This window comes from Vanessa atalanta, chromosome 15 (genome assembly GCF_905147765.1).
Source record: "Vanessa atalanta chromosome 15, ilVanAtal1.2, whole genome shotgun sequence".
Taxonomy (NCBI): Eukaryota; Metazoa; Arthropoda; class Insecta; order Lepidoptera; family Nymphalidae; genus Vanessa; species Vanessa atalanta.
In genome coordinates, this window is record NC_061885.1 from 11,153,559 (window position 1) to 11,178,111 (window position 24,553).

The 24,553-nt window shown below is 31.8% G+C and overlaps 1 protein-coding gene across 2 annotated transcripts in view; it reads left to right on the forward strand.

Moving 5' to 3' along the window:
- The first annotated feature begins 1,782 nt into the window (after nucleotides 1-1,782).
- Nucleotides 1,783-24,553, forward strand: part of LOC125069151 (adenylate cyclase type 2-like) — a 201,729-nt gene continuing 178,958 nt past the window's right edge. For both annotated transcript variants that reach the window (XM_047678543.1, XM_047678545.1), the window contains exon 1: nucleotides 1,783-2,120. In XM_047678543.1, coding sequence (XP_047534499.1) covers nucleotides 2,075-2,120 — 46 coding nt within the window. In that variant the 5' untranslated portion in view covers nucleotides 1,783-2,074. The remainder of the gene's footprint in view (nucleotides 2,121-24,553) is intronic.

Consider the following 24,553-nt stretch of genomic DNA (forward strand, 5'->3'; position numbering starts at 1 on the left):
GATGAAATAAATTAAAGAAAAGATTTTGGGAATAAAATGTATAATAAAAAAATACAGAAGGAAAAGGTTCTCTAATAATGTTATCGAGTATAAGAGTACCTTATGTTTTATATTACAAAACTAACAAAAATTTTGAGTTTAAAAAGGTACGGATAAATGAGGAATAAAGTTCATTTATTACAATACTATAATACTATTATGTAGTTCAAATCTGCATTATAAATTTTCGAATTAAATTTTTATATATGCTGTTAGAAACTTGAACTATAAATACTTTTTTTGAGAAAATCTAATTAAACTCATTGTATTTAGTAAAAATGAACTGAGCTTTTCTAAGTTTTATTATTTTTTGTTTTCTTTTGTTCTTGTCAAAATAATACAGAGCACTCTCGACGCGATCTCGAATCGCATTTGAACGGTATACATTTTTAATTTAATGCAAGCTTCTGACACCGTACCTGATTGGATTTTGGTCAAAAAGGTTTTCCATTTATTTAAATTTTTAATTCAAAACAAACCCCAATGTTTATTCGCTCCGAGGTCAAAAATAAAACAAAATCAACATTTTTTTCACGTTTTAGGAGTTTTTTTACATTTATTTTGTAATCTAGGATCATCTAAAATGTATGCATAATTATTTTTAATTAAAACAGATAAATAACACAAATGATACATCAATTAATCACTTTGTTAATTATTAGAAAATATTAAGGGTAAAATTTACTTTTCGTTGTTATTTTGTTGTATACAGAGTTGATTGTACATTTATAAAATGCGCTAAGGTCTGAGATTACCCGAGAAGCATTACCGAATAACGCTTCTGAGCATCAAATATTTCGTGCTACATGAATATACGGTTCCTCCGAGGGAATTTACGACCCAACAATGTTAGTTATTTCTTAACCGACTACTGCGACAGCACAACATTTTTACTATTTAGAGGTGTGTTTCGATAAAGGCCAAGTTTCTTTTTAGTTTTAAATAATACATTACGGCTGTATATTTTTGTGCATCTATCAATATAATAAGTTGTCTGTGTCTTCTTATTAATAATTTATTATAATTTGTATGTTAGTATATATTTATTGTTATTTGAGGACATTTACTATTTTTTATATTTTGTTAACGTATTATAATTTTTAAACGTTATAATGTGTAGCAGCAATGCTATTCTGTAAGAAATCACTTCGTATCTCATTTTGAAATGCAAGCGACCGACTTATGGTGCTACGCCATTTTTATACATGTATTCTATAAATTTTATTATAATTATAGTCAAATCGCATAACACATTCGGATGAGTTTCTTGTTACAGAATACCTCTACAGACGAACAGAAGGTACAGTACATTTTTATTATTTGATGAAAGTAATAATTTTCTATATTTGACTTAAAAATTAAGGTATAACATGCTTATTCTAAATCAGTAGAATGGTATGAAAATATTAACATTTGATAATATAAGAATATTATAAAACTAACAGAATTATATTTTAGAACAGAATTGACATCTGGTCAATCGTTTTATAAAAAATTGAAAAAAAAGATATAATTTTTTTTTCTTAATGTTCCGTAGGTACTTCTCGTTCGTTTTTATGTGTATAACATCGAATTTTCTTTTCGATTTAGTTCTATCTAATATATAAAGAAAATAGCCTGTTATTTAAACTACTGACATATAATTAAAGCGAATATAAATAATATATATCCACAAAATTACAGTCATGAATAAAATCTTTTCATTTGACTCGACAAAAATAGAACAGTTTGTTACTGGCTCGCGCGGTTACAAGACGCGTGATAGCGTCAGAGACACAATATCGTAAAGTGGCGGGAAAGTTGACGCAGTTTATATCGATAGCCATTTTATTTAAAAAAAGGTTCTTTATAGTGTGAAGATCTTTTGTTAATTATTTTAAATAGTGATATTGGTGTTTTGATGTGTGTTGTGGTAAATAAGTGATGCGCGACAAGGTCAATTTAGGGGCAATTTATAGCGGGTGACATAAAATTTAAAATAGATTCGATTCGGTTAAAAATTGTAAGTGATTTTATTTATTGTGAGTTGTAATAAATGATGATGGCTGACATCGAAACCAACGCAGAAAAGGACGTGCCAGGTCTGTACGAGAAAATATAATTATCTGTAATTGAAGTCTTAATTAAATGTTACATTCAATATATATTTAAATAGACAAAAATGTTATTAAATGTTATTAGTTCTTGCATCAATTTGTATATTGTATTTGACTACATATATTAAATAGTTAAATCTTGATTAGTGATTTTAATCACAACATTGAAAAAGCTTGCTTGGTTATCACCAAATGGTACTCTGTTCCTAAATCTTTAGTTCTATATGTATCCGGTTGCGACAAATATTTGTATGGGTGTGAGGGCACTTAAAATTTATAAATATTAAGTCTATGTTTATTTATTTTTTATACTACCAAGAAATCAACGTACGTAATTGGTGATTCATTAATTGTTTATTTTCTTATGTTATTTATAAATATAAATATTAAAAACTGATATCAAGATAGTGAAATCATTAGATATAATATAGTGTTAGTGTTATTTTAAATAACAAAGTTATATCTACATTATGTCATAATTTAAAAATCAATCACAAAAGATAGATGACCTTTGCTTTGAATACTGGCAGATTATTTAAAAAAAAAACAATGACAATTAATAAAAAAGTGATGTCATGGTCATTTAAAAATAAATAATAATTGAACTTAAATCATTCAACAATAAGATTGCATAAAAATTGCACACATTAAATCGGTCTGTCTGTCACAAAATAGCATTATACTGCTGTACAAATACATTTATAACACAATTTTTCGACCTTTGACTGGCGAACCTGTTGCGTGTTCTGTACGGATGGATCTAAAGTAATAAGCTTCAATTTGTGTCAATCGAATATTGTTTTATTAAAAGGGTCGAAGTGTATATTCTGTATTAGAGAATAAGATCTATAACCTTTATAATATCATATGACGTTCTTTTTAAAACACAGATACAAACTTCTTGAATAATGATTTTATATATTTCAGAAGAAATTTTGTAGTTACGTCTGTGCCTAGAGCCTTCCCAGTCGTACAAGCAACTGCCATTTTTTTTATCACAATCGGATGAATGGTTTAGAAACGCATAGAGGACAAACAAACACACTTTCATTTTTATTTATATGGAATATAGATGCGAGTGTATATTTGTTACTCAATAACACTGGAATGTAAGATTGGATTCTATTAAAATTTAGATATAATTCCATTATGACGTTATATATTAGATAATTAGGTTAGATACACATGAATAAACTTTAATTAATGACTTCAAGGTCAAGGTCGTTGACTCTGCAACAAAATTGTCCATTTTCTCTAACCTAGGCAGATCCTAGTAATCTTTATCACGGTACTTGATATACGTACTAAAAAAAACTTATAGCCACAAGAGGAAAAAAGCGAAATAAACAACTTTGACATTGAATTGGCGCGATATCTTTGGTCGAGATCTTGAATAATCTATGAAATTCATATGGTCTTCTCCATCGCACGTGACATTTGCCTTATATCTGTGCCTTCTCGGCACAAATATAAGGCAAATAAAAAAAAAAAAAAATGGCAAAGATGTTATCGGAACGTTTAAAGTAAAATTAAAGTTGAAATAATAAATTAGAGTGTTGTATCATATTTAAACATATTTTAATCTGTGGTGCGTAGTGTAGTAGAAGTAGAAGTAAATCGCATGGAATATGTAGTTAGCTTTTTCTTTTCTTTTTTTATGATTTAGGTTGGCGGACGAGCACATAGGCCACCTGATCGTTAGTGGTCACCACCGCCTATAGACAATGGCGCTGTAAGAAATATTGACCATACCTTACATCGCCAATGCGCCACCAACCTTGGGAACTAAGATGTTATGTCTTGTGCCTGTAGTTATATTGGATCACTCGACCTTTAAACCGGAGCACAATTATACTTATTGCTGTTTGGCAGTAGAATATGTGAACTACCCAGACGGGCTTGCACATGGCTCTGCCATCAAGTTAATCTTGTATTCAATGAAACACGAGGAAACATGAACGTTTCGGATAAAACTGTCACCGATGATTGATGGATTCTGTGAATTCAATTACTGTTTATCAGTAAACTCAATAAACTCCAAATAACCAAGGAGAAGAATCTTCTTATGATAGGAGACTGTTGTCCAACATGAAGTTATTTATTTTAATTTAAAAAAGCTAGGTAAACTAACAAATATGCAGAGATCGAAGATAAATGTTATATCGTCCAGACCATCTCCAAACTGAGATGTCCATTTTGTCTGTAGATACACTGGCTCATTCAACCTTTAAACCTGAAAGAATAACGTGATAAGTGAGTAGAATTAGGGCATTGTTTACGCTGTTTTTACTTACAATATCACGGATGAAATACACATAAAAATACACCGGCTGTAATAATAACTTCGGGAAATCGTTTATTCGTTGTGTAATTGATGATTGTAGCTCATTCACTTTATTATAACTCGCTGTAATTACCGTAATTAGTGTTTCTTGTTATATACAAGCAGGATAGTCAAGTGCTCTCGCATAGATTAAAATAATGGTCGGAATCTATATAACGTGTAAGATAACAAGATAATTATTACAATCTATTGTACCTTATACTTAACAGGAAAATATACGAATACGAAGTTCATTTTAGACATCATTTTTTTGTAAGAAAAACGTATATAGGTACATAATACATATATATAGGTATATATTTAACAACAAAACTTTAATTAATCTAAACAATAAAGATAATATTATTTAAAAAACAATGGCTTCAATCGAGTACCATATTTGTGAACCTTTAATTTACAAGTTGTGTTCAAAATTTTCCTTTGTGGCTGTGACGAGCTGTTTCATATCAAATAAATATAAAGTAAATAAAAGTAATATTTAAAATTGATAAAATAAACTTAATTGGATTAAAAATGTAATTATAAAAATAGCAATTTTTGTTCAGTAAATCATATGTGTCGGAAGGAATGAACTTCAGAAAATATATCGTTATGTATGTGATATGTTAACAATACAATTTACATAAGGATATGCCGCATATCTATAGATAGTGGATTAGAACATTTAATTTAGTAGTATTTTAATTTAGTACCTGTTATTTTGGTAGGTATAATATACTAATATACATATGACGACGATACACTCAACTAAACTATTGTTATAAAGGGTATTATGCTATCCTTTTTTATCGCATTTGAGAAGCGTATGCTTAGAGAGATAGCAATATCCTTAGTACTGTCAAATTTATTTATTTTATACATTGTATGTACACCAGAATCAGTTATTGGATAGTTCTGTCAAATTTTAGTGTCTTCGAGGCAAGTATAGCTCTTGGTTCTGCGCCTGAACTCTCTTTGGTTGTGTCGTAAAGCCTTCCTATCCAAATATAAGAGAGAAAGAGAAAGAGGGCGAAGTAAAGAGATTATAGAATGGACGTTTGCGGACACATTTGTGCACCTTAATAACTCCAGTGTAGTTACTATCCTTATATATTTGCCTTTAAAACCGAAATCAACAGGAGTACAATCATTAATTATATAGCATAGATACTTTGTTGCACACACAGAAGTGTTTTCCTTCAACGCTAACTGCAAGTCCTTGAGCTAAGTTAATTTATTCCGCCCACTAAGCCATCTCGACTCATGTTACCTATTACTGAGATTTAATTCACAAGTTCCGATAGAAGCTCTGAACTCATAATACGGTTTGCATAGTCCAACTTACTTTACGCAGAGACATACATTATAATTTTACTTATCAACCATTTTTGAGTGTGTTTTTCAAAAATAAGTCAAGATTTTTACTTCAAAAATTTATTAAAAAAAAAGGAACAATTTCTGATTCTGATTTATAAAAACAATTAAACCTGGCTATTTATCAATATTGAAAAAACAATTATCGATCCAAATTCAAAAATTCGAGACGATATTATTTCAATATATTTTTTTGAGATTTTTGTGTTTAAATGGTTGACTTTTGCATTATGCATATGGGGGTTAAAATATCACCACCTAACCTACGTCGAATTACCAATAACCCTGCATATTGATAGATATACGAGATTACGTACAGAAATACTCAGCAATAAATTAACGATTATGACAACGATTATGATTAGTGGTTATACGGAATCCCCTAGAAAATGATTAATAAATGGTTTGTTGTTTCTAATATTAATTAAATATGTTAGATTATGTTATGTAGTGTTTCCTCGTTGCACGACTTACGGTATCCGATTGTCGCTTGTTTCTTGGATTAAAAAATATATTTTTGACTTCCTATAACATCTTCATTCCTATAAAGATGTGTTTTATTTTTAAGAACATGAAATTCATCCCTTTTTCTCATAGTGTAAATTTACAGCAGATGAAACTGCGACGCGTAGCTAACATATAATAATAATATGTCTAATAACACTATATAAGTACTAAAAACTAACCTAGAATACGCTGTATCTCCTGGTATAAGTTTTCTGTTTATTGATTTAGTAATTCGTTTTCCTTTTATTTTTTTATGTCATTTAGTTTATAGTTACATACAAACTCTAAATATACTATTAATAATAGTTAGTGTTTGTTAAATGAAAGTGGCACTATCGTTCGCTTTAACGTTTTTAATCATGTGTTAATATTTTTTACTTTTAATCGTGAATAAATTAACTCAATCTAACAACTGTTTTCAAAGTTATTTTTTCCAATATTTAAACAATTTATTTATAAATATATTATATACAGACTCTCAAGTAAAATGCATTACATACATTAGCAGCCTGTAAATTTTCCACTGTTGGGATAAGGCCTCCTCTCGCTTTGAGGATAAGGTTTGGAGCATATTCACCACGTTCCATGCGGGTTGGGGGAATACACATGTGGCAGAATTTCGTTGAAACTAGACACATGCAGGTTTCCTCACGATGTTTTCCTTCACCGCCGAGCACGAGATGAATTATAAACACAAATTAAGCACATGAAAATTCAGTAGTGCCCGAAATCATCGGTTAAGATGCACGCGTTCTAACCACTGGGCCATCTCGGCTCTTGCCAAAATGCATTGTACTCCTTGATTAAGTTTTATAGCGTTAAGTAAATAGTAAAATGCATAATAAAGAATAATAAAAAAAATATTGCAAACGTGTTCAAAAGCTCTGTATGAATCACGTCATACATGATATAAAAACCATTCATACCGTTTTTATATTCAATAAAATAAGGATATTAATAGAAAACAATAGTGTTTTATTAAATATAGCCTATTCCAATATACTTTATACGTAGATAAAAATTACTATGAAATCCGTAATTACGTAGCAAATATGATACAAACATTTTCGTGATTAACATTTCGTTTAAAAATTTTCCGCTGTTATTGGTATTCATTAACGACCTTCCCATTACATGATAATGTGTATTTAAAAAAGCGAGTTATAGGCTTGGCTTTTATGTGCCATTGGATTTGCCACTAGACGAAAAATTAAAATATCTACGAGCATAAAAATGTCTATCTACCAATGCCACATCACGGTCGTCGAAGCTGTAGAAAGTAATATAAAAAGAAAAAAAAAACTAAGCCGTTCTTCTCGAATGACGTGGCCCAGCGAAGATCTGCTGATGTTTAATCAATTAGAAAATTGTAAACCACTATAAACAAATAAAAACATTGCACGAGCAACTATGAGCCCGTGGATGTGATTAAATAAAAAAAATACCTGAAATGAAGCACTATGATTCTAGAAAATGGGAGGTCGTTAAACTTATGTTCTCACCTTAAAATGACATTACAATGTGTTGCATATAATTAGCTAAAGCATCGGATAGTCGAGGTCTGGTTTACGCAGTTGTTGCTGTACAAACATGGAACGTCAATCGTCGGCATTCCAAGTCTGTGAATAAAATCTTTCAAAATGTAACTTTAGTGTAATGTAAGTTTCATAAACAATTTTCTTATTGCGCACATCGCATGTAAATAGCGTATTGTATCATATATAAGCAATCTTAAGGCGGCTCCACATACTTGATGTTTGCCGCAAACACCTAACACGTGCCAAATACTGACCACAATCACCTTACACAAACTCGCCATCCCCAGGCTTGGCGAATGTCGCAGACGAGCTTGTGGAGCTGTTACTCTGTGGTTAACTTATTTAAAAAATAATAATAATCGAGAGATTTCGTTGGACATCCGGTTGAAATGAAGCTGCTATAATTATTTATCTTTAATTAATAACATACGCACTAAAAATAATACGTTGTTAAAATTTTTATTTTAAATCTCGTGTAAATTAAAACGATGGCAGAAAATCAAAAAACAAAAAGAGGGAAAGGTCGTTTGGACCTGACATAACGCTTTTTCGTTACGTGCTAGTTTACGATTACTGCTAGTTCACTCTTAGCTATAAGCCTTGTTAAATTTCGTTCCAAAACAGCAAAATAAAATGATAGGAATAGCAGAGATAAAAAAAACACCAGTAAATACAAAATAACACAAGCTTCCCTGCAATACCGATTGCTAATAACCTGGTGATAATGTTTGGATACATCGCAAATACGTTTGTCGAACATCCTTTGATGTATGTATAAAAATCGACATCGTCACCGATCTCGGCGAATATACACAAAGACAGGCAGACACCCATCCGAACACATTCGTGTTTATTGTTCGTGATGGCTGTTTGCCGTGGTTTGCCAAGCATGTGGATCCGCCTTTATATACAAGGCACACGTGAATAGTTATTCAGAGTTGCTACCGTACAGTTCCCTATCTCGATATAAATTGGCACATGCATAAACAAATTGGTAGTAATTAAATGTTAAAGAACTCTATAATAAATAAATAATTAAGCAAATAAACTACGTGAGATCAAAAATATATAAATGCGTTCTTGGACATCACTCTGAGTTTTTGACTTTCAGAACCCTAAGGGATTGAAATATCACTTAGTTGAAATATGATGGTTTAAGAATATGTTGCGTAGACATTTTAGAATCTCCGATTTACTTGAAATAGGTTTTGCACGGTGGCCGAAGCTCAACCATAATTATTATTTATAATTTGATAAAAACATAAAATATCACATATTTCCGAACATATAAATCAAATACTATCAGTATTTAAAACGGGATATTTACCATGTTTTTTATTTTTATTTGGTGGACCCCGATATTTCGACATTATCTACGAATGTCTTGTCTCACCAAATAAAAATAAAAAAAAACATGGTAAATATCCCGTTTTAAATAATGATAGTAATAAAAATAACCATGTTAATTTATAATCTTATGTAAATCCATGTTCAGCACTTAATTTTCGTAATTGAAAGCATGAGCTCATTAATCAACAACAACAATGACAAACAGAGAAAAGAAAGATACGGAAATGTTTTATCTTTACCCATTAATATATTAAAGAGAATCGAATTAATTATGTCATCCACACATAGTATCATAATATTAACGGGGAATTTTCATTAGGAATCCATCTTATCCACTTCATTTATTGTTGTCTCTTAAGACGAATATTAGCAGCTTTTAACGTATAAGGAACATGACAAGTTAACGATGATTAGAAAAGCTTTTGTGTTGCAAGGTATGTTTAATAACTTAGCTCAAGGCATAGATTTCCGTTTGGGGAACCTTACCGCCTGCTTTCATAGAGAACTTAGTGAATTTGTCGATAAATTTTATAGCTGTTTTGGTTGGTGATTTTTATCGATTAAGCCGTATTGATGATATCTGTATGAGATTTTACTTCGGTATTATTATCGATAAAAATATAAAGATGTACATCCTTATTACTATTAATGTTTACGCCATCGTATGGCGTTTATATATAACCGTAAAGTTGTTAATACCGTTAGATTATAATCTATCTCGCGAGATTGTAAATTGTCAGAAGATTGTGTACAGTAACATTCTGGTTACAATTTAATGCATTATTTTTTTTTTTTTTTTGGTAAATTATAATCTATTGAAATCTACTGAATTTCAATGAACATATAAAAACTCTAATCTAATGTGGCCGAAAGATTAGACTTTGTATCAAAATTTTACGTTTTATTGTGAATTAAATCATCGTTCAGAATAATATTTATAATTTTACGGTGACATACACTAAAGATATTTGAAATGCCTTTGCAATTAGACGATAACGTTTTTTCTTAAATAAGGCGCTACTAAAATACCAAACGCATAACACTTTATATATTGTATCGGTAAAATCGTTATTTGTAGTTGTGTGTACAGGCACTATTACAATTTAAAATAAGCGATTTAAAATGTAATAAATTTCGCTCCCCTAAGAAATTTCCGCTTGTTACAAATAGAACGACAGCATTTTGTTCTGAGCGCAGCAGGATACACTTATACGACATTTGAGTTTATTGTGAAATACGGGATTTCATATAACGTATAACCTTGCAAAATTAAATAGTCTTCATTTCATGTTTCATTGTTTTATTTTTAAAGGAATCTGTTTTAATAAGGTGTTTGTTTATTTATCTTCATTATAATAAAATTATGTGATTCTTGTAGTATTATTTCGTATTTTTATGTGTCAGTTTGCAGCGAGTGAGCTAGTGTAACAGGTACAAGGGACATAACATGCACCCAAGGACGAAATGAACCAGGTGAACCTAATTAAAATAAAAAAAGGACTGATTATCAATCAAGTACCAAAAATATATTTAATAAAGAAAGTAGGAAGAGAATCTGTTTGTATAATGAATAAGTAAAGTCAATCATGAAGAACTAAGAATAATATTAATTCAATCTAAGTCTTCGTACTATATTATTGGTATAGAATATATATCTGAGTGTTCGTAGTTTAATGTTTCCCGGAACTATTAATATTTTACGATTTGCGTATGTCCGTTATTAATTATGTTTTATTTTAATACACTAAAATCGTCATATTTTGGAAATTCTATTCAGAGTCAGAGTTCTTTTTATAGAAAAAACTAAACTTCCGAGAAAAATTTATACTACCAACCATTAATCAAAATATATTATTCTCTTCCATAGACTATCTTAGACTGAGATAGATTTGTCTTTGCCTGCTAGAATTATACGTTGCGTTCAGATTATGCTCTGAAACTTTTATTTCACGAGATAATATTATTCCTTTTGGACTCAACATTAGTCTAGTAAAGTAATTCTTGCCACCAGTTTTTCGCTTAATATCCCGGCTGAGAGAATGTATCTCAGACAAGTTATGTTCAAATAGACGATATAACTTTTGAAAGGGGGAAAGAATGCACGTTAAAAATAATATTAATAGTTATAAGTATATTTTCCCGACTAACGAACAACAAAAATAATATAATTATTTCAACCTAGAGTAAATGTTACAATTTTTCACTTAACTTAGTTTTAAATAAACACAACTGCGCGGTTACAAGGTTATGTCAACTGTTTATTTTTGTATTGTATTACGAGTCATGACCGATTGACAGATGTCAGGAACCCATTGTCACAGCGAGTTGACCTTAGTTACAGATAAAATAATGTTAAATAAAATATATAAATATTCTTAAAAAAATATATGAAAACATTTAATTTCGGCTGCAACTACAATGTTTGAATAACATAACATTTTTCATCTGTGGCTTTTATTTCTACGTTCGGTTGGTTGTTTATTGAGTAATATGCTATAAAACTCTGCGCTATGACCCTAAGGAGTGGAGCAGTCACTATAAACGTCAAACTATCTGACACAATGTATAATTTTTTATAGTATATTTTAGTAACACTTTAGATATAGAAATTGTATTCGTCCTTCAAAAGAAATGTGACTATAACAATTGAATGAATTTATTTTGTTACTGTTTTTTTTATTATTCAATTTTGATGTAAAAGGAGTAGGTATTTGCCACGCACACGTTATTAGAGATCATGCCGATTGCCATAACAGCGTAAGAGTCGACTTTACACCCATGATTGAAGTTTCACAACAAAATCAGTTTAAGCTACTACACGTCACTTGGTGGTTTTATGCAATCATCATTAATTCTACCGTCCAGCAACAATACTTATTATTGTTGTGTTCTGATTTGAAGAGTGAGTGAGCCAGTGTAACTACAGGCACAAGGGACACAACAACTTAGTTCTTAGGTTGATGGCGTATTTGATATGTTAGGAATGATTGAAATTTCTATTTAACATCAGGCACTTTTCATCGTACGCCTACCTATTTAATTAAAAAAAAAATACAGTATAAGAATGAGAGTCCTATCGAGATTTTTTTTAGAAATTTTTAATACTTACCGTGGTAGCACATTATACACATATTTGTAACATTGCTAAATGTATCCACATTCCACGTGTATATTTAATCAAAATAAAAATCACAATGTATTATATTCAAGTAGACTTTTACAAGTACTTTACGGAGTGGGAAACTTGGCGTTATAAGCTTATCCTTAGGTCTCGTGAACATACAATGATTATCACTGTTTCTATCAAAGTACTATCTATCTAAGTATCAAATCACTGTTGTAGACAAACAACAAAAACACGAAAAGTCCTAAAAGTCGACAATAATGTAGTTACATACTACATTTTAAATGTTCATTCATAATATTTTTTTAATATGATTGTATAACTTGATATGGAAATTGCATTGTATTTGTATTATGAATAGACGGCACGCAGATATGCACGCGGAAAACGCATCGTACCTACATCAAATCAAATCAAATCAAAATATACTCTATTCAAGTAGTCTTTCACAAGCACTTTTGAATCGTTATTTAACAAACTATATTAAGTAAAGCTACCATCGGTTCGGAATGTAGATTTTACCGAGAAGAACCGGCAAGAAACTCAGTAGCTACTCTTTTTCAACATCTAAAAATACAGTCATGTTAAATACAATTATATATGTATGTTATGTCTCCTGCCTGGAAGTCAACAAGCATTAACTCCACGCTTTTTTATCATCTATATAATCTCGTATCGAATAATATGCCTTCTTTACCAAAGTTTTTTTTTACAAATGACTTGAATCTATGAAACGGCAAAGTTAAAAATGTCTGCGGAATTTTATTATTTTTTATTTCACAAAACTTACTTTCATTTATCGAATGACGAGTTAAAGCATTTTTTTTTATGGTATAGGGGGCAAACGAGCAGGAGGCTCACCTGATGGAAAGTGATTACCACCGCCCATGGACATCTGCAACACCAGGGGGGTTACAGGTGCGTTGCCGGCCTTTGAGAAATAAGTACGCTCTTTTCTTGAAGGTTCCCAAGTCGTATCGGTTCGGAAAAACCCCCGGCGAACTGGTTCCACAGAGTGGTTGTGCGAGGCAGAAAATGCCTTAAAAATCGCGCTGTTGTGGATTTACGGACATCTAAGTGGTGCGGGTGAAATTTAGAATTTTGTCGAGATGTCCGAAGGTGACTTTCGAATCGCGAACTGTCAATTACTTGCGTCCAGATAAAAAAAAGTCCATCGCATGTAACGGATATTTCCAAAGTGCTTTGAAGTATGACTGTAAATATACTACAGATTAAGGATTTATTATAGTTGTCTGTGACGTTCGCATTGATACAACTCGGTGTTTGTTTTGGATCGAATTTAGACGTCCGTAAACTTGACATCGGTAGGGAACCGTTTTAGTTAATTACTAGATTTACGACCATTGATTCTGAACTGTATTTTATTATAGAACGCCGGCTTTGATGTATGCGTGTGAATGAATACGTCATCGAATCAATATGTAAACCTCAGATCATAAAATCAAAGTTTAAATGATCTTTTCAAGTGTGTGAGATATTTGTGTGATATATTGATAGTTTTATTGTTGGTAATAAGATATATATATATACAAGATAGATATAGATAGTAGTTTTTTTTTTTTTTTTATTTATTATTTTTATAATATATTGTCACAGCCCGTCACAACCACACAGGGTACCATTGAAAATCAGCGTTGGGTTCTTGGAACCCAACTTGGAAGCTGAATGGTAACCCTTAGGACACGTTAAGTATCATTGTGTTGTTTTGTATTGTTTTTGTTTTTTTGTAATTAAGTTAGTAGTTATAATTAGTTAATATCTTTTTTTTTTTTATTATTTTTTTGTTTTAAATTTTTATACTTTTTATCCTTTTTACTGTGTACCGTGTTCAAATAAACATTTCTTATTTCTTTCTTTCTTATTTCTTATATTTATAAATAATTTTATTCCATAAAATGTAAGTATGACTTTGATTTTGGCTCCATTTTCGCTCCAAAAAAAATTAAATATAGTTCTATCATTAATTTTCTAGAGGTCTTCATACTAGGTAACTTGTATCATAGATACTATGTTAATTGTTTTAAATAAAACGTTTGATTAATTAATGCAGGTTTTTTCTAGCAATTAAAACGAATTATTATTAATTACTACTATTAAAACGAAAAACTACATAGAAATCTCTATTACTCTACACGATCCCGTTATCTTTAATAAGGACACACACACATATATTTATAACAATAATTTGACAAGTTCAAGATAATCATTCAAATAAATTAGTCATATAGGATTAATAACATACCCAATGACCGGGCAATACATCAAAGAGACGCGCCGGCCGCGTGCCAAGCGGTATCTGTTGTTTTAGTTAAATCTGTCAACGATATGCTTTGGATATATTACAATATATTACAGAATTCCTCTATGAATAGTCATTGTTTCATATATAGAGACTAGGATGCCTTCATCCACTGTGGATGTTATTATTAAGGCCGCAGATCCCGATGTTCTGAGTTCAAACTCTAAGTCGGCCGATTCCTTTGGAAAATTTCTAAATAACAGTCCGAGGTCCAAGTTCCAACGGCTTTACGTGCGACGTTAATAACTCTTCCCTGGACTCTTTCCGTTTGATTCCGATTTGCCGTCCCGTTCGTGTCCGATTATGAGACTCACCTGTTTTTGCACACACACTAGTGCACTATGGGTCGTGCGTAGTTGGCTGTAATCGTCGGTATGTCTGTACTGGTCTTGTAACTGATTCATATCTTTACATATATATATATATTATATATATATATATATATATATATATATATATAGTTTTATCTAAGAGGTGCTCTAATCAAGTAAATAATGAGTTATATTTTAAACGGACGATAACGAATCATATTCACAATGCATGTCAGGTGAGTGTCAAAGAGGGCAGATGGCAATGTGCTTAGAAAACGTGAATCATTATTAAAGACTACGGGTTCTTAATAACCCTGGTAAGCACCATTGAATAGCGTTAAACTAAACAAGTTTTGGATGAAAGTCATGTGTCAATCAGGAAGATATTTGTCAATCGATTGTAACGCTGTATTGAATAAATATTTTTGACTTCGACTTCCTAGGACTTATAAAAGGAGACTTTAGAGCATGTTACTAATTCTGTTATAAAAAAAGAAAATTACAAAATAAAATATAATGAAACCACGCCTAGTACTAGTTCATAGTTGATAATGACATTGTTGTAAACACTCTTACGTCAAGGAAGACATCGTGAGGAAATTACACGTGTTGGAAAAAAAAAACATTAAAACAAAGATGTAACTAATAACGAAAAAATATAATTTTGATTTCACAGAGCGGCGAAAACGATTGGTGGATTTTTGAAAGATCATTAGCAAAGCCTAATTTTGAATAATTACTCTTTATTTTATTTTCTCATCCATGGAACCGTAAAGCATGTTCTGTGTGGGAACATACCAAGATATCAAAATTATGCCTGTATTATTTAAATATATATGCTTAATAAATTGTTTTAATTCGTTATTGCATAACATAAGAAGTTCAGTATAAAATTTGTTGTTACGATAATAATTCCTAAAAACATATTAATTTAACACTAGTTTTCGGCCGAGGTTTCGCTCGACTTTTAGGTTGGTTGTCAGGTATAACATAATATCTTTATAAGTTTCAATAAAATACATTCAGTAGTTTTTGATTGAAAGAGTAACAAACATCCATACATACAGACTTTCGCCTTTATAATATTAGTAAAGATTAGTAAAAGAGTTCCTCGATGGTTATTATAAATACCTCCTTATTTCATTGAAGATACATTGCAATGGTAGCCAAACTTTGGGAGTAGGCTGTTTACAGCAGCGCCTTCAAAACCACGTAAAATCCGCTCATAATTTGATCTTATATTGGATTATAAGTATTGTCGAATAGAGAATGCGCCTGTGGTCGTTAATGCTATATTGTACCTCCTATTTAATTGGCTACTCTCCCTTTATTATCAGCGCGGCCGAAATCATTCAGAAGGAAATCATACAAATAATTTTTTTTAAATTATTTGTATGATTTCCTTGAAATTTGACGACCTCCGTGGTCGAGTAGTGCGTACACTGGTTTTCATGGGTACGCCAATCCGAGGTCCAGGGTTCGATAACCGGCCGAATCGATGTAGAAAAAAAGTTTTCTATGTTGTCTTGGGTCTGGGTGTTTGTGGTACCGTCGTTACTTCTGATTTTCCATAACACAAGTGCTTTCGCTACTTACATTGGGATCAGAGTAATGTGTGTGATGTTGTCCAATATTTATATTTATATTTATACAAATAATATACGTATAAATAAACACATACGTACTTGACTATACTTTATAACTTCCTCTATATCTTAAAGATAAAGAAAATTGGTCATCAATCGTGTGTGAAACTTTGATATGATTGCGTCAGAGCGATGATTTTCAAATATTCAAGAGGATAAATGCTACTATAATTATTTCAGTTTCGTATCATTCGAATCACCCACGTTTACATATATAATTTTATTTTCGAATTTCGTAGACCTATTTATTTGACAGAATATATTATTATTGCCTTTAAAATATATTATAGTCAGACCTAAGTATATATAAAAAAAAATATATATTTATTTTGTGGACAGCTGTTGGTTTTATTAGAATTGACGTCACTAACTTGGTTAGGGCCTACTATTGAGACGTAGATAAAAGGGTAGTTTACATAAGTTCAGCGTGAGGTACTTCCTAATGGTGTATCCTGCGGGAACGCACATCGAACGTCGAAATGATAGGGGCGGTTTAACGTGTGTTGATGAGACGTCGCAACTCGAGGACTTCGTCTACCGGCAGAGACGTAATTGTGGTGGAGTGTATATTATATCAGTGTCATTCCATACCATGTATTTTAAGTCTTGTTCCTCGTTTAAAATAGAAAATGGATTTAAAATATATTTCATCTTGAAAATGGTTTCACGATAATGGTTTCTCATTGCGTAATTTTTTGAACAAATAAATTTTGATTTTAATTTGTTAAAGTTTCATCTAGTTCTGTCTTTCTATAAAAATTAAGTTTAAGGATACTTACTCTAAGACACTGAGGAATCATTATCTTATTTGTATAGATAAAATATATAATTTAGTTACTGCAAACACACAGTATCGTTTAATACCATCAATTTTAATTAATTACGTTAGTAGCTGTCCAATAAATTATAAATTAATAAGCATATATAAAATCCTAATTATACAAACGTTATTTAATATTTAAACGAATATAAATGACTACAATTATTTATGCTAAATAAGTCACGTGACAACTGACTATTGTATAACTGTTGCGGCTTGATCGTTGAGATACTATTATACTATTTTATTTATTATTAAAATAATTACCAATATTATTAATTATTATGTAATAATATTAAAATACATAGAACGTTTGATCATAGACATTTGTTGTATTTAATTTAAACTTATTATTTTGATATGAACACGCTATTTTGTTAATAATATATAAGACGTTAATAAAATATTTAAATATTCATTAAAAGTTATTAGCGGTGATGACGTCATCGCCACATTGTATATGGATGTTTTAGGAACGAGTTTAGTTAGTTTTTATGATGGGCCGTTGTCAAGTTTATGATATTACAAACATACACATATTAGTTCACATTTACATTTACATCCATTAGCAGTCTGTAAATTTCCCACTGCTGGGCTAAGGCCTCCTCTCCCTTGAGTAGAAAGTTTGAAGAATATTCCACCACGCTGCTCCAATGCGGGTTGGTGGAATACACATGTGGCAGAATTTCGTTGAAATTAGACACATGCAGGTTTTCTCAGGATGTTTTCCTTCACCACTGAGCTCGAGATTAATTATAAACAGAAATTAAGCACATGAAAATTCAGTGGTGCCTGATGGTGGGTTTGAACCCGAAATCATCGGTTAAGATGCACGCGTTCTAACCTCTGGGTCATCTCGGCTCTTAGTTCACATATTTGGTGATATCAGGGATGATTATTAATTCTCATGGTGCCAATGGGCGATACTTGCTCATCATCACATTTACTATTCTGCCTATATGTGACAATAAAAAAAAAATAACAATTTAAACACACTATATACACCTACTTTTTGATATTAAAATTAATGAGGGTAGTGAGAAATTTCTTTTATACCTATATAAAGTTAAATTTTTATCGGAAAAGTACCCAATGTAATAGAGCTTTTAAATGTCTATAAAATTGAATATGTGTGCTATGTCAATTTAATATTCAAACACGTAACGATTTTTATCACCAGAAATAAAAACGGGTTATATCAATGAATATATATTTTTACATTTGTGTATGTGTATGTACGAGTACAATGGTGTTTGGAAGTGTGTGGTTTATTAAAAATATTCAGCTCGTAACCACAACAGGTGTACATCTGTAGGGAAATAATAAAAAGAGGCCGGCAAGTGCGGTTCCGTAGCATTATCTATAAACACGACAAAAAAAAATACTCTTATGGGAGTGTGATGGGAGATGGGACAGACGGACAGACAGACGGACAGGAAAGTCTAGTAATAGAGTCCCATTTTACCCTTTGGGTACGGAACCCTAAATAAGGTACAATCGCGCTCAAACCGGTTTTTATATATCCTATTCTATACTTATATTATCAATGTGAAGGTAACACTGCCTGTTACTTCTTCACTCTTAAACCGCTGAACCGATTTAGATGAAATTTGGCGCGGAAATAGTTTAAGTTCCGAGAAAGGACATAGGCTGCTTTTCAATTCATCATTATACCCAATGAGGGGTGACAGTTTGTGTGCTATAGGTGAAGTTGTATAAAAGCCGCAAGTTCAGCTAGTAATTATTATATGTTATGAAAAAGAGAGTTTGACTCTTGACTCTTTTACGTTTTATTTACTCAACTAATCATCATGAAATTGTTCATACACGTCAGAGCTACATTAAAGGAGATAAGTCACGGAAGGAGATTGGAAAATAGTAATATATATTTAGTAATTCTATGTCGATAAATGTTTATATCGTACACTGATTCGAACTCACTTTATACGATCGCTCGCCAAACGATCGTAAAACTTGAAGTATAGTTTGGCGACATTTTATTTGAGCTACAACAGAGTGTACGTTACGAAAATAACGTCTAAAATTTAATCGGGGTTTGACACTTGGCGGCAGTCCAACTTCGGCGCCATGGTAACGCGTACAGTTCATGTTGTATGTACAAATAATTATTTCATACTTTTATTAATGTCAATGGCAGGAATTGAAACATCAGTGGTGAAGGTGAGAATTGATTCGCATTGCAAAGAGACTCTTAAACATACACTAGTAAGATCGCATGTCCCGGAAACTCTTTGGTGATTCTCACTGTGACTCCTGTGATGAGACGTTGGTCTTCGAAAATTATTCTTAATTTAAAATGTGGCAAGCATGGAATGGTGGTCTTTTAGCTTGCACAAGAGCGACTGTTAAAGTTGTCATGGCGGATTTCGGTCATTATCAAACAATGACTAGAAAAATGCGTATAGTATATTATAGTGAGATGTGATTTCTCTATCTCTTACTTCTACATATGGCATTGGTTGGCGGATGAGCATATGGGCCACCTGATGGTAAGTGGTCACCACCCCCCATAGACAAAGGCGCTGTAAGAAATATTAACCATTCCTTACATCACCTATGCGCCACCAACCTTGGGAACTAAGATATTATGTCCTTTGTGCCTGTGATTACACTGTCTCACTTAATACACTAATATAAACAGTTAAGAAATTCTTCCGAAAACTCAGCGTTTATTTATTGAAATTTCCCGGTATTTGAAAGCGGGACCTTGATTCGCGATCTTGTAAGATTCTCAATACTACAAACAGTTAACGTTAATGTCTGTCAACGTAAGTATATCAAACGACGTTGACAAGTGGGTTCCGTTGTGTAGGTTGATTCATAATCAAACTCCTTACAACAAGAAGATATTGCTCGCAATAGAAGCCATATGATAATTTAAAAATAGAGAAATTTATCATGGTTTACTTTATCTGAAACATTATTGACTTTATCATTCTTTATTCGAATCTTTACGAAGATATTGGCATGGTCAATACAGAGGTTATTAATTAATTAATTATAATTTTAATGAGACTTTGAAATGCATCTGAAATAAATACGAATTTTTAATATGCCATTACGGAGTCTGAGCGTGGGCTGTTGTGATATGAATTTTCACAATACGTTGAATTTTGAGCATTGATTGTTAATTAATTAAGGGATATACGATTACTAGTGTATTGATGTGTTACGGGTGCTCTCAAAAATTTTACATCCTAAAATTGGATACGTGTTGGTATTTTTTATATTATCTTTTTGTGTTTTTTTCTTATATAATATTTGCTTTATAATTTTAAAGTTGAATAGTTTTTTTTTGTAATTGATTTCTCCTCTTTAGTAGGCGCAGTAGTCTGTCTTTTTCTTTTTTGTTATTACACGATAAACCAGTAAGGGTGATGTAGGTATATTGTAATATTTTTAAGACTTGGATGTATGTATAATATATAGGATCAGAAACTTTGTATCACGTTGGCTTCTCAAATAAATATACATTATATGGATATCCTGGTAAATTGCTAAGGGTGACCTTTACTCATAGTCAGCCACTCATTATGTCGTTATGCATTGCTAGACAAAGGCCACTCCCAAGGTGCGTCAAAGCTCCTAAATCTCCACCTTCCGGCAATGACCTAATCGAGTCTAATATGCTATAGTGCTCGTCTATTTGATTCTTCGCTCATCCCCCTCTTAGCGTATGGTAACGGCAGTTCCTAGGACCATGGTATCCAGTTCGCCGTTAATTAAGGGCTTTATCATTAGGGTGCGATTATTTGAAGAACCCTATTTTTATTACCCCATTATTTGCAAAGCGACCAAGCGCACTCCTCGTTCGGGGTCCAGCGAACGACCTCCTCTAGCGTGACCCGTCAGATATCATGGGTATCGCTCGTATCAATCATACTCTGACTGACGCACATTGCAGCTCAGAATACAGTTTATGTTTTACGATAGATAAGAGTAAATAATAGTTAAGTAAATAAAGTCATCGGTAAGAATGGTACTTTCAGAAAAATTGGCAGTATTGTGACTGACAGTACGAGATGGTTCGATAGCTGCAACTGAAGACTCTTCAACACTTATTAAACATGACTACACTAAGATTAGAACAGTGTTTTTTAATAAGTTTCCTTGTCCTCATGAGAAGGTCTTAGCTCAGTAGAGACATTTACAGCCTCCTACTTGACCGTTGACCAAAGGTGACATTACAAATAAGCTATTTATAATTAAATAATATGTCAATAAATCATAAATAATTTATCTATTCTTATAAGTTATTAGTTAAATAATTTCGACCATATTCATATTTGATATATTAATTTTCCGTCTTGGCGTTATTATCGAGAGTACCAGTATGACACACGTTACCGCCGTCATCTCATAAATATTGTACTCCACATTAATCAGGTTATTAAGTGATGTTTAAAATGATTTAGATCGGCTTAAATTGTCATTCGTAAGGTCCAATTGCGATTATTGGCTCTAATGCGTAACAGAAACGTGCACGCTTGAACAAGATAAACAAATTTTAATATCTAAGAAAAAATTCATACATGATTTCTATGCTGAAAAAAAACAAAGGCTTATTAAAATTAATATACGTTGTCCTTGGTCGATGAGATCTTTTATAATTATTTCAAGGTCGAATTGTTGAAGAATGTTTTAGACAGCAATAACTCCGAATCGAATAATGAATTGAAGTTATCCTTCTAAAATTGGATCCATTATAATTAATTCCTAGTTAATCTTTGGATTATAATAGAAACTAATAATTACTGCTCTGTTTCTTTATGGTATACGTAAAAGTTACCATAACCTATAGACAATGGTCCTCTAAGAAATATTAACCATTCCTTCAGTCGCCAATGCGCTATCAACCTTGAGAACGAATATGTTATCTCCCTTGTGCCTGTAGTTACAGTGTCTCACTAATAGTTCTAACCGGAACGATAACGATACCGCTGTTTGTCGGTAGAATATCTGATGAGTGGGTACCAGCTTACCCAGAGCCCTGCCACCAAGAAAATTTCCTTTGTTTTATTACCTTGCTACTTAGTTTTATACGCTCCTATTCAAATTATGAAAAAACGCTTTTTTTCGAATTCTATCAGTTTCTAAAATTAGACCATAAAGACTTAAAAACTTTCCAACTCTAAAATATACTTTAAATAATATATTTGTACAAAATTTATAAAATCAATACAACAATAAACTAAATTATGTAATTTAAATAAGAGCAGTCGATGCAATTGAAGCAATCGTGAATGTCTCCCGTTCGGTAGTTTCCTTGTTAAGCAGCCGTGAAATTGTTTGACGACGCGATCTGTGCCTTGAGTATGAATGTTAAGATGCAGTCAATTGCCGCGTAATAGGGGTTACTGTTGCTATGTAACGGGCTACAGAGATTGTAAACCTCGTCTGGATCATTTTGATCGTTATCATTAACACTATGAATAAGATGAAAACTTAATGATTTATGCTTTAAAATTGGGATTCAGAGAAACGTCATAGCACGTGACAGAAGTGAAATTAGTTTTATTTTTATAACCTTGATAGACTGTTTGGAATCAATACTAATCGCCTCGTTGATTTAATGGCCAGTATAAGGGTGGAGTTGCTAGTGATACATGTGGTGCTAGATAAGAATCTGTTTATTTTTCCGTCTAGAAATTCAGCAGCTACATGGAGCTAGGATTTTTTTAGTTTAACACTTCTGTGCCTCGGAATACATGTTTACATACTACTTCTACGATTTCTTCAATGCTGATGGATAGTTGTCCCATGCGACTATATTTTAAATATATAGTCAGACTTGCAAATACATAATCGTCAGTGGTCACCATCGCCCTTAGACATAAGTCACTGTAAGAAATACTATCAGTTGTGCTTAGCCCACTAACACTGGGCTTACTTACTTCAAAACAGAAAATAATACTAAATTGATGTTTGGTGCTAGAAAATGTGATTAGCAATCCTGTAAAATATTTTTGAATGTCAGCTATCAGATGGCAATATTACTGAGGTCTTGATGAATAAAACTACCCTTATAGGTCACTTTTACCCTAAATTTTGTGATTGACGTGATCAGTTTTGCCTTTGGCTATCAAATAATTGAGTAAGGAACTAAATAATACATTCAACCAAAGGAGCATTTACGTAATGTAATGTATTTCTATAGGTTACCTGTTGAGCCAAAACTGCCCATATACCTACATGGGCACCGAGAGAAATTTTAACCATTCCTTACACAACGCGCTTCCAACCTTGGGGAAGTTGGCTCACTCTCTCTTCAAACCAGAACATAACTACTTGGCAGTAGAATATATAATTTAACGTAATGTCTAGAAATCCAATGTTCGTACTCGGTTTTGTCGCAAAATATCGTGATAATTTTAAAGACTGTCAATCAGACTGTCAATTGTGGTGAATATGTACATACGTTTATATAAATTATTCGAATTCCGGTAAGGGTACTAATGGATTTTGTCCTGATTAAAGCGTGGAATTAGTGTTGTTCATTGAAGACGTCACTGTTTCACGCATTGAGTGAGTTGTTTAATACATTTGCATCGTCATAACGATAGTGATGACCCCATTCGACTCCGTTGTCGCATGACCTATTTTGTTTGTTATGAAAATTACTTCATATTTCACCTATTTAATGAATGAATGAATTGTAGAGATTACATTCACTTGTTGAATCGGATTTATTATTAATAAAAAAGTTTCGTGAACTCACTGCGTTGTAATAAATCATTAAATTAATTTAAAGATGAAATGTCATGGATTTCTATGATGGCAAATGAGAGGCGATTTTAACTGAAAAATTGTTTATGATGAGTGATCGGCGATGTAAATCAAAGAGGTGCAGGCGTAGGAAGAGTGAGTGACATTAAAGAGGAACACATATTTATGGTTAAGTTTGGAGGAGGCCTATGCCAGAAGAGATGACTACAACAATGAAAAACTGTAACTGTATTTTGTGAAACATTAACAAATATTTAATTAGATTGTTGTAAGATTAAGTTAAATTATTTTATTCAAATTTATATTAAGTTAATTTATTTTATAGGACACGACCGTGTTTTAATCATTTTATAATCAA